The 10,356-nt window shown below is 37.7% G+C and overlaps 1 protein-coding gene across 1 annotated transcript; it reads left to right on the top strand.

Annotated features, from left to right (window-relative positions):
• Positions 1–1,945: 1,945 nt before the first annotated feature.
• Positions 1,946–6,817, top strand: LOC121244272 (putative disease resistance protein At3g14460). Its single transcript, XM_041142283.1, has 3 exons — positions 1,946–5,967; positions 6,461–6,540; positions 6,630–6,817. Exons 1-3 carry the CDS (start codon positions 1,946–1,948, stop codon positions 6,815–6,817), a joined length of 4,290 nt encoding a protein of 1,429 aa, XP_040998217.1.
• The last annotated feature ends 3,539 nt before the right edge of the window (positions 6,818–10,356 follow it).

Raw genomic sequence — 10,356 nt, 5'->3', positions numbered from 1 at the left:
CCAACAAATTTATTTAAAGAACAGTAAATGTTTTAAGGCCAATTTCATCTTCTATCTCTGTCATACTTCAGATCTTAGAGTACGTGTAGGAACTCAAGGAAATCTAAATCTCACTGGTTGAATGTAAAATGGGAGAAGTGATGGGACATTTATATAGGATATATATTTGATATGCGAAATGGGCATTCTAATTCTCTTAAATTTTCTAAATTAATGAATGAGTTATATGGAAATTGTTTTGTCTGGTAACATGAATACCTGATTTATTAATTGAAATCGGATTAAAATCTCTAAAATACACTGCCCATTTTTATTTAATTTCAAGAAAAACTGGTCTACCCATTTTTTCAACCTAAAGGTAAAAAAATAAAAAGATTCACATGATGATGATCTTGCCTAGGTCTAGATGAAGATGATCTTGGATTAATCTTGAAGGTTGAATGTTTTGAATTAAACTAATGAGAATGCAAAATACAAGGACGCTAATTACCCATGTGATATAATTGGGCCAGTACATATTTTTTGTAGACGTTAATGGACAGAAAAATTTTTGGATGATCATTGAGTATTTTATGGCAGGCTAAAAAAAATTAAAAACACAAATATATAAAAAGGGTAGTGTTTTCTTAAAATGCAGGATTTTTACAATAGTTTTGGTTTTGGGATTGATATAACCCCTAAAACTCTTACATCAATTGTAAAAAGTATTCATCCGCTATAAGAAATGACTATTAATAAAATTAGGATACCATCTCATATATATATATATATATAATACCTATTGTATGCATCTATATTCTATCTCGTTCCCACTATGGATGAATTGAATATCTCATAGTTAACTATGAGATATTCAATTAATTAATCCCACTCGTTAAATATACAATAGGAGAAGTGAGTACAATTAGGATATGGACGGTGCTACATCCACCGCTCTTAGCTTTCCTTGGGAGCTACCGTTAGGCATATATAATTGGTTTTTTTTTTTAACATGCATGTATTTTTTAACACTTTTAAATATTTTAAAAAAAAGCAAAAAAAAAAAAAAATAATCACAATATTATTAAAACTGCTTCCTTAATCACTAAGTAAAAAGAAAATAGAAAGAAAATAAAAAATTACAGCAGTAACATCGAGTAGTAAGAGCTAGTGGTGTGAGTATCATTTTTCCTAGTATATACTTCATATTTTGTTTTTGTTGGTTATACAGTTCGCCGTACATGCATTTCATTTTTCTTTTTCTCTGTTGAATTTAAACAATAAGAAAAATAAAAGAGATCAAGACATTTTTCTTTTCTTTGTTGAATATTGTTAACAAATAGCAAAAGTTAAAGAGACGAGATAGTAGCCAGTTTTAGATTCCGTCATGAGTTTGATTGATCAAGCTGCAAATTGTAATGGACTGACTCCACCCAATGTGATTGAAATATAGAGGCAACAAGAAAGAGACGAAAAGAGAAAGAATTACCGGATAAAGGCGATCGATCGAGACAACAAATTAAAAGAGAGAATACAACTTGTAAAGACAACCACCTAATCGATCGTGGGCCCAAGTGAGCATGCATGCACTTGAGAGAGATGCAGCCAGCATGCAAGTGCATGCTCACTGCAAGAAATATTGTTCCACGTTATTTCTTGCATGCCAAAATATTATTTTTTGTTAGAATAAATTTATTCTCGTTATAAATAGTATAAATAATTCGTTTTAGATATAGATATATATATATATATATATTATTTTGTAGTGGCTCTAAAGTCTAAATTACGTACGTACGTCCCTCGTTAATCCTCGTAACAATTTGGGATTGTTGCAACAGCCAATAAAATTAATTAGTGAGACTACTTTTAAGCCTTTTAATTGCCAGAAGAAACCGCCAGTTACTTCTTCTTCTCAGTGTTTGGCATTTAATTTCTTGATCATTGATTCCTTTTTCTGAAGAGAACAATGGTACTAGTGGGAGAGATGTTTCTTGCAGCATCCATTCAAGTACTGCTTGAGAGGTTATCCTCTCCCCAGTTTCTGAACTTCGTTTGCCGAAGGAGAAATCAGAAACGGTTGGGCGAGCTTTCAACAATTAAGATGTTGCTTGAAGATGCGAATGAGAAGCAACACACTGAACGGGATGTGAAAACATGGCTTGATGATCTCAAAGACTTGGTCTACGATGTGGAAGATATTCTGGATGAGCTCTCCATCAAAGCTTCGAAGCGCAAGTTGATTGGTGAAAGTCAGGCCGCTAGCACTAGTAAGGTACTGAATCGCATCCCTGCTTTATTAACCGGCTTGACTCCTAGTGCTGTTAAGATGAAGATTAGGATGAGAGCAAGGATAACAGAACTCACAACTCGATTTGATGAACTTATGACAAGAAAAGATAAACTGAACTTGAATCAAAATTCTGATGGCTGGAGTCCAAACATAATAGAAGAGATCATACAACCCTCCATTTGTATGGTGAATACAGACAGAGATCAAATGCATGGTAGGGATAGGGAAAGAGATTTTATCCTACAATTATTGCTCAGTGAAACACCGCGTAGTGATGCTGCTTTAACTAAAGTAAATGTAATTCCTATACATGGTATGGCGGGTATAGGAAAGACAACTCTTGCAAAGTTTGTATACAATAATCAAGAAGTGCAAAGCTATTTTTATCCGAAAGCGTGGGTTTGTGTTTCTGCTTATGATGGAGATTTTGATGTTGCGACGATTACAAGAGCAATATTACACTCTATGACACCTGAAATTAACTATAACTCCATGGATTTAAATCCGTTGCAAAGCAAACTAGAGGAGCTAATAAATGGGAAGAGGTTTCTAATCGTTCTGGATGATGTTCGGAATGAGAAAGACCGTAAGTGGACTACCCTACGTGCTCCTTTTGACGCAGGGGCTTCGGGAAGCAGCATTATCATCACAACTCGCCAACAATATGTCATGTCACTAATGTCTACGGTTGAAGTTCCACCTTGCATGTTGGGATTATTGCCAGATAAAGATTGTATGTCTATATTGGCCAAACATGCATTGGATAGAAGAGACTTTTGTGCACATCAGCATCTTAAATATGATGCCGAGGAAATTGTTAGAAAGTGTGAGGGCCTGCCTCTAGCGGTAGAAACAGTCGGAAGCCTCTTGCGTGTTAACAATGAGTACTGGAAAATAGTTTCAAACAGCAAGATGTGGGATATATTGAAGAAGAAAAAGGAAATTGTTCCGGCTCTTATGTTGAGCTATCACGATCTACCTCCAGATTTAAAGAGGTGCTTTGCGTATTGTTCTATATTCCCAAAGGGTTATGAATTTGACGAGAAGCAGATGGTTCTATTATGGATGGCAGAAGGTTTGATTCAACCAGGACAACAGAAAAGTGAAATGGAAGATTTGGGTAAGGAGCATTTTCGCAATCTGTTGTCAAGATCATTTTTCCAACAATCGCGCCAGCATAAATCAAGATTTCTAATGCATGGGCTCATCAAGAAGTTGGCTAAATCGGTTGCAGGAGATACGTGTTATAGAATGAAGCTGGACAGAGTTAAAGATAGAGAGCAAGGGAGTATTTTTGAAAAGACCCGTCACTCATCTTATTTGGCAGGAAACTACGATGGAAGTGAAAAGTTTGAGGTCTTTTCTAAACTTAGATGTTTACGTACCTTCTTACCTCTGAAGTCGCCATCTCTAGGCGATTGTTATTTGGCGCCTAATGTTCCTCTTCAATTGATTAAAAGATTACGATACCTAAGGGTTTTCTGCTTGAGGGGGTACCGCATAACCGAGCTATCCGATTCAATCGGTAATTTAAAGCATCTACGGCATCTTGATCTTTCCGAAACTTTGATCAGAAGCATGCCAGAATCAATAACTACTCTCTACAACTTACAAACTTTGTTGTTAGAGAATTGTTTCCATTTAAATAAATTACCTTCAACGTTATGGAAGCTGGTCAACCTTCGCCACCTCAATATTCAAGGAGCGATTCATTTGGAAGGCATGCCTATGCAAATAGGTAAACTAACGTGTCTCCGGTCACTATCTAATATGGTTGTTGGTAAAGACAGTACTTGCTCTGGGATAAAAGAGTTAGGGTCTTTGCCACATCTTCGAGAGACACTGTGCATTTCAGGATTGGAGAACGTGACTGAACCCAAGGAGGCAAAGGACGCTGCTTTAAGCAACAAGCCCGAAATTACAGGGCTGTCGTTGGAGTGGAATGAAGATACTGATGAGGAGAAAGATAGAGCAAGTGAGTTAGAGGTACTTGAAAACCTAGAGCCTCACGAGAGCTTGAAAGAACTCACTATTAGATACTACGGTGGTAGAGATTTTCCGACTTGGTTAAGACGTCCATCATTTCTTAATATGGAGCTCTTGAAGATTGAAAATTGTGAAAAGTGTACATCGTTGCCGGCAATTGGGCAACTATCATCTCTCAAATTCCTTTCCATCGGAGGCATGGCTTATGTGAAGAATATTGGTCCTGAGTTTTGCGGGAATGATATCTCTCAACCGTTTAGGTCCTTGGAGACTCTGCACTTCCATGATATGAAGGAGTGGGAGAACTGGAGTCCCTGCGAAGAATTCCCAAAATTACGTGAGCTTTCCCTTAGACGTTGTCCCAAGATAAACGGAAATTTACCAAACCAACTCCCTTCACTGAAAAAAGTTAAGATATATGGTTGTGGGCAGTTACGGATCTCAGTTCCAAACATTCCGGATGCCTATGAAATAGAAGTTGCCGGATCAAAAGGAGTTGTGCATAGAAGTACGGTTGACTTCAGCTCATTAGAAATCCGGTCTCTTTCTAAAATCTCAATGTTCACATCTGAAATAGTAGGGTTTGATAAGCAATGGATGACACATGCAAAAGATTTAACTATTTCTACATGTGAGGCCGAATCGACACATTTGTGGTCAGATGATTGCGAATCACTGCCGGATCTCCCATGTCTTGATCTATTGTGCATTGAGAGTTGTCCCAAACTTGTTTCTTTGGTCGTCGGGAGAAAAGAAGAACTGCTCCAACAGGATATGCCATGCCCACCCACACAAATCGAGATCAAGAATTGCATAGCCTTGAAATCCTTGCCAAAGTCATTGATGTACAACAACACTCGTCTTAAGTTGATTCGAATTGTGAAATGTGATTTGCTAAAGCATATTGCAAGACGCCAGCTACCTCCAACTCTAGAGCGGATAGAGGTAAGTGAATGCAAGGAACTGGAGTATTTGCTGGACGATATTGCTGATAGCAGCAGTTGCAGCAACACCACATCTCATCTTCAGTACTTGAAAATTCAGCGCTGTCCATCTCTCAAATCCTTGACAAGCAGCGGAGAATTACCTGCATCACTCAAACACCTCGATTTGTTGAAGTGTGCACAGCTAAAGTCAATAGCGGACAGGTTACATCATAACTCGTGTCTTGAATGCATTGTCATTGTATCTTGTGAAAGTCTTGAATACTTACCCAGAGACATACACACTCTTAGCACTCTTCGCGAAATTGATACTACGGATTGTCCGAGTCTTAGTTTCTCCTTGAGCGAAGAGTGGCTCCCTGCCAACCTGAGAGTGCTTCATATATCTGGCTGTAAGAAAATGGCACTACCCAAAGGCATACACAACCATACCTCTCTTCAAAGTTTGACACTACACCGTTGTCCAGACGATCCAGACGATGTATCCTTTCCGGAAGAAGGTTTTCCCACCAACCTAAAATTACTTTCTATATCTCATCCCAAAATGATTGATGCCTTGTTGGAACGGGGGTTGAACAAACTTACCTCTCTTGATAACCTTGAGATTAGTGGATGTCCACATCTGGTGTCCTTTCCAGGTCAGATGAAGTTGCCTAAATCTCTAACAAGTCTCACCATCTCAGACTTCCCGAATCTGCGAAACCTATCTTGTGCGTGCCTTCAAAACATCACATCTCTTAATGAACTGATTATCATTGACTGCGGAAAGTTCACGTCCTTTCCAAAGGATGGCCTACCTCCCTCACTCTCGAAACTTTGTATTATTAAGTGCGAAAAGCTCCTGTCCTTTCCAAAGAAAAGCCTGCCGGCCTCACTGTTGCAACTTCATATATATCAATGTCCTCTATTAGAAAAACACTGCGAGAAAGATGGAGGAGAGGAGTGGTGGAAGATATCTCACGTCCCTTGCGTCAGATTCAATACATATCATTGAATGTCATGATCTCCATTGAATGTGGTTATTGAAGAGATCCGATCGCTGGTATTTATTGCTCCAAGTCTGGTTAGTTTTGCACAAAAGTGGGAGCATATATGCACATGTAGTCATTACACCCTCAGTTTTAAATGATGAAGATATTCCTCCTCGACACGATATTGATGGTAATGTTTTGCTCTTTTTTTCTGGTTTATTTATTTTTAAAGAGGGGAATTAATTTTACTCGATCTTATGATTAACTGAATGCATGGTTACATTTATCAGATCTCCTTTGCACTGGACTGGATTGTGCCAACACAGCATTCTTGGGAACGAACTGATCAAGAAAATGAATATGAATAGAGGTATGTTTTACAGCTCATCGATCCATGCATGGTTAGCTTTCTAACGCATTAACACGTATAGTAATTTGTTCGTTGTTTGATGCTTGTAGATGGTTCCAAAACATTGATGCAAGTTCCATCTGAAAACTGCACGTGGAAGCACACTGTCTTTGCTGATGTTATCGTAACCTTTTACGACTTCAAAGTTGATACTCGGTTGTTAATTATACTGTGCCGAAAGGGAGCGTATGTTTATGCAATTATACCTATTCTGATAATATTGGAGGTTGCCTGTTGAGACTTGATCGAGAGAACTCTTCGTTCATAATGAAATAGACTTCCATTTATTTAGAACATTTCCTAAATATCCTGAGGTCATGTGCAACTTCAGTACTACTTTGCTCTGCGTTGTTTGCCAATGTTGTTTTGTTTTTCCTCTGTTTTTTATTTTATGTTCTGTTACCGATATTGCAGCTTCGTCTTCAACCAAAGGATGCATTAATTACGAAAGAATTTATTAACACTTTTATGGAAAATGGGGATTGGTGATCACTTAATTGGCCTATTGAACCTCGACCAGCCACTAAGCTTCTCCCTGGCCTTCGATGTGTAATCTTCTCTTCTCGATGTTGGTACTCTTGTTTGTTTTTTTTTTTTCTGGTTTGTACTCTTTGTTTATTTTTTAATGGTCAACCTCCCCTGGAAATCTTCCTCCAAACTTAATTCGTCTTTGATGAGTACTTTGACATTTTCCTATGCTCTTCACGTGCCTTCTTAATTGCACTAATACTAATAGATATTTAGTCTAGGCTAATTATTCTATTCAAAATCGGTTTAGATAGCGAGGTGAAATAAAATGATAATTTTATATTAAAATTAAAAATTAAATAAAATATTATTAAATATTATTATTATTTTAAAATTTAAAAAAATTAAATTATTTATTATATTTTATATAAAAATTTAAAAAAATTATAATAATATAATAAGATGAGATGAAATAAGATAAGTGTATCTAAATGGGCGAAATGTTGTAAGCCTCTCTTCTCCGTGCTTAAATCCACGTTACAAAGTATTGGGTAGAAAGCCCTTTCCGCTTTTAGCCGTCGTTTTCATTTTGGTAATTTTAAAACTGAACTCGACATATTTCTCCGGGGTGATATTTAGTATTTGAGTATATGGTTCAAATTGAATACAACTTGTTTAATGATAAATGTATTAGAGCTTAAAACTCGAACTCGAACAATATATTTATTTTGTCCTATAAATAATTTAAAATTAAAACTAAATTCATGATAAGGTATTTCATAATCAATATCCAAACTATTATTAATACATAAGAAAATTAATATCCATAATTTTTAATTGTCACATGATTGTTAAAATTTTAAAAAAAGTAACACTATATAACAAGTAATATTTTTGAAATGTTAAGTAGTCAAATAATATTATGAATATTACGTATCAACAACAACATAAGTATAAATTTAAACATTTTTAAAATTTGAAAATGGAAGTAGAGTGCCAACCATGATCTTGTTAAAATTAGAATTTATTGAGGGTTGATTGTGGGTTTCGAATGCTGAACCGTAATTGACTCTTTTATTAACTGTGTCTTATCAAGTTACTCCCTTCAATTCAAACTGTTGAGGAAAAATGAGTTAATTGGCATATTCTTGTGAAAACCTATGTAAAGTTGAGTTGTAACAAGTGTTGATGCATTGATACATGAAAAAGATTGAAGTGTGCTCAACATGGCTCGACTGGCGCTGATGGCGCTCGAGCAGAACCTTCCAGAGTGGTTTGCTCGATGTGCGCTCGACTCAGCGCTCGAGCGGAACCCAGGCAGAGTGGTTCGCTCGAGGTGAGCTTGACGTGGCGCTCGAGCAGAACCCATCCAGAGTGGTTCGCTCGATATGCGCTCGACTCAGCGCTCGAGCGGAAACCAAACAGTGTGGTTCGCTCGAGGTGAGCTTGACGTGGCGCTCGAGCGGAACTCATCCAGAGTGGTTCGCTCGATGTGCACTCGATGTTGCGCGCGAGCAGAACTCATCCAGAGACGTTCGCTCGACCTTCGCTCGACATCTCGCTCGAGCGGTTTTAGAAGATAAGTGCGCTCGACCTTCGCTCGACACCTCGCTCGAGCCAATGTTCAAGACAACCTAAAGATTCATGTTTTGAGCGCCGTGACTTCCTGGGACTATAAATAGAACAGATCATTCCTGTTCTGGGGTGTGGAAAAAGAGTGCAAAACCCTAAGTGTTTCAAGAGCCGAAGAGAGAAACCTTTTCCTCCCTTGTGAATCTCTCTTGGACAAACACATATCCACCACACCACACTCAAGATCAAATCTCATTCAAAGTCCATTGAAGTGGACGTTTTGTTGGCCGGAAGGTTTCCGGAGCTGCTGTTGATGCAGAGATCGAGAGGTTCTCGTAGAAAGCTATAGAAGGTCAGAGTTCCGACACTACATGCGTGTAGAGATCGAGTGGGTCACTCGTGATGTTGCAAGCCAGGTGTAGGAACTACAAAGGTTTTGTGACTATCTCTAAATTGGTTGTAATAAACTTTTTCTATAGTGGATTTTAGGTGGTGCCTTACACCCGGAGTGGTTTTAGAATTTGAAGAAGTTATTCAAATGAGTTTCCACTTCGTGACCAAAATCATTGTGTTAATTGTTTTTGTCTATTGATTAACTGTTTATTTGTTTCTAATATTGAAAAGACTATCAAAATTGGAATACACCTATTCACCCCCCTCTAGGTGTAGTGATTGGTAGAACCACTATTTTTCAATTGGTATCAGAGAGGGTTCATTCCGCTGGGATTAAATTCCTGAGTGTGATCCTGCTGTAGTGATTAAAATGGATAAGTCTCAATCTCTCACTTCGCCACCTTATTTTGATGGAAACAACTATGCTTATTGGAAAGTTCGAATGAGAGCTTTTCTAAAATCTATGGATGAACGAGTGTGGGTTTCTATAACAAAGGGATGGAGAGAACCAGTCATTATTATTGAAGGAGTTCATACTCCCAAAAGTGTGGATAATTACTCTAGGGATGAAATTAGTGAGTGTGGTTGGAATAGCAAAGGCCTGAATGCGATTTTCATGGCCGTGTCCCAGGAGGAATTCAAGCGAATCTCCATGTGTAAGAATTGCAAAGAAGCTTGGGACATTCTTGAGGTCACCCATGAGGGTACCAAGACTGTAAAGAATTCTAAACTTCAAATGCTGACCACAAGTTTTGAAGAACTTAGAACGAAGGATGATGAAACATTTGATGCCTTTTATGCCAAACTAAATGATGTCGTCAATTCTCGTTTTAATCTAGGGGACAGAATTCCTGAGAACAGAATTGTGAGAAAAGTTCTCAGATCACTCCCTGAGAGGTTTCGTCCTAAAGTTACTGCTATTGAAGAAAGCAAAGATCTAGACAGTATGAGAATTGAAGAATTGGTAGGCTCTCTACAAACATATGAACACACTTTTCCTGTGGATAAGAAACACAAGTCTATAGCCCTCAATACTATTAGAGAGGAGTCAAATGAGTCATCCGATGAGTCGGCTATGAGTGACAGAGAAATAGCATTTTATGCTAAGAAGTTCAGGAAAATGTTTGTGGCTAGAAACAATAAGAACCAGAGGCCAGAGAAGAAAAAGTTTGAAAGATATAATAGAGGCTCAAGTTCAGGGAACAATGAGAGAAGCACTGAGAAGTACACTAGAACAAATAAAGACAAAGTACAATCAAGGGTGCAGTGTCATGAATGTCATGGATTTGGACACATTCGTCTGGAATGTGCTAATTACAAAAAGGCAAAAGAAAGAGCTAAGAT

Source organism: Juglans microcarpa x Juglans regia, chromosome 8S (genome assembly GCF_004785595.1).
Source record: "Juglans microcarpa x Juglans regia isolate MS1-56 chromosome 8S, Jm3101_v1.0, whole genome shotgun sequence".
Taxonomy (NCBI): domain Eukaryota; kingdom Viridiplantae; phylum Streptophyta; class Magnoliopsida; order Fagales; family Juglandaceae; genus Juglans; species Juglans microcarpa x Juglans regia.
The sequence above is the reverse complement of the archived record's forward strand: the minus strand, read 5'-3'. Positions and strand labels throughout refer to the sequence as shown.

Coding starts and splice junctions, on each gene's coding strand:
- LOC121244272 (XM_041142283.1), top strand. CDS start 1,946: ATGGTACTAGTGGGAGAGATGTTTCTTGCAGCATCCATTCAAGTACTG. Junction 5,968..6,460: donor ATTATCATTGACTGCGGAAA/GTTCACGTCCTT, acceptor TACATTTATCAG/ATCTCCTTTGCACTGGACTG. Junction 6,541..6,629: donor GAAAATGAATATGAATAGAG/GTATGTTTTACA, acceptor TGATGCTTGTAG/ATGGTTCCAAAACATTGATG.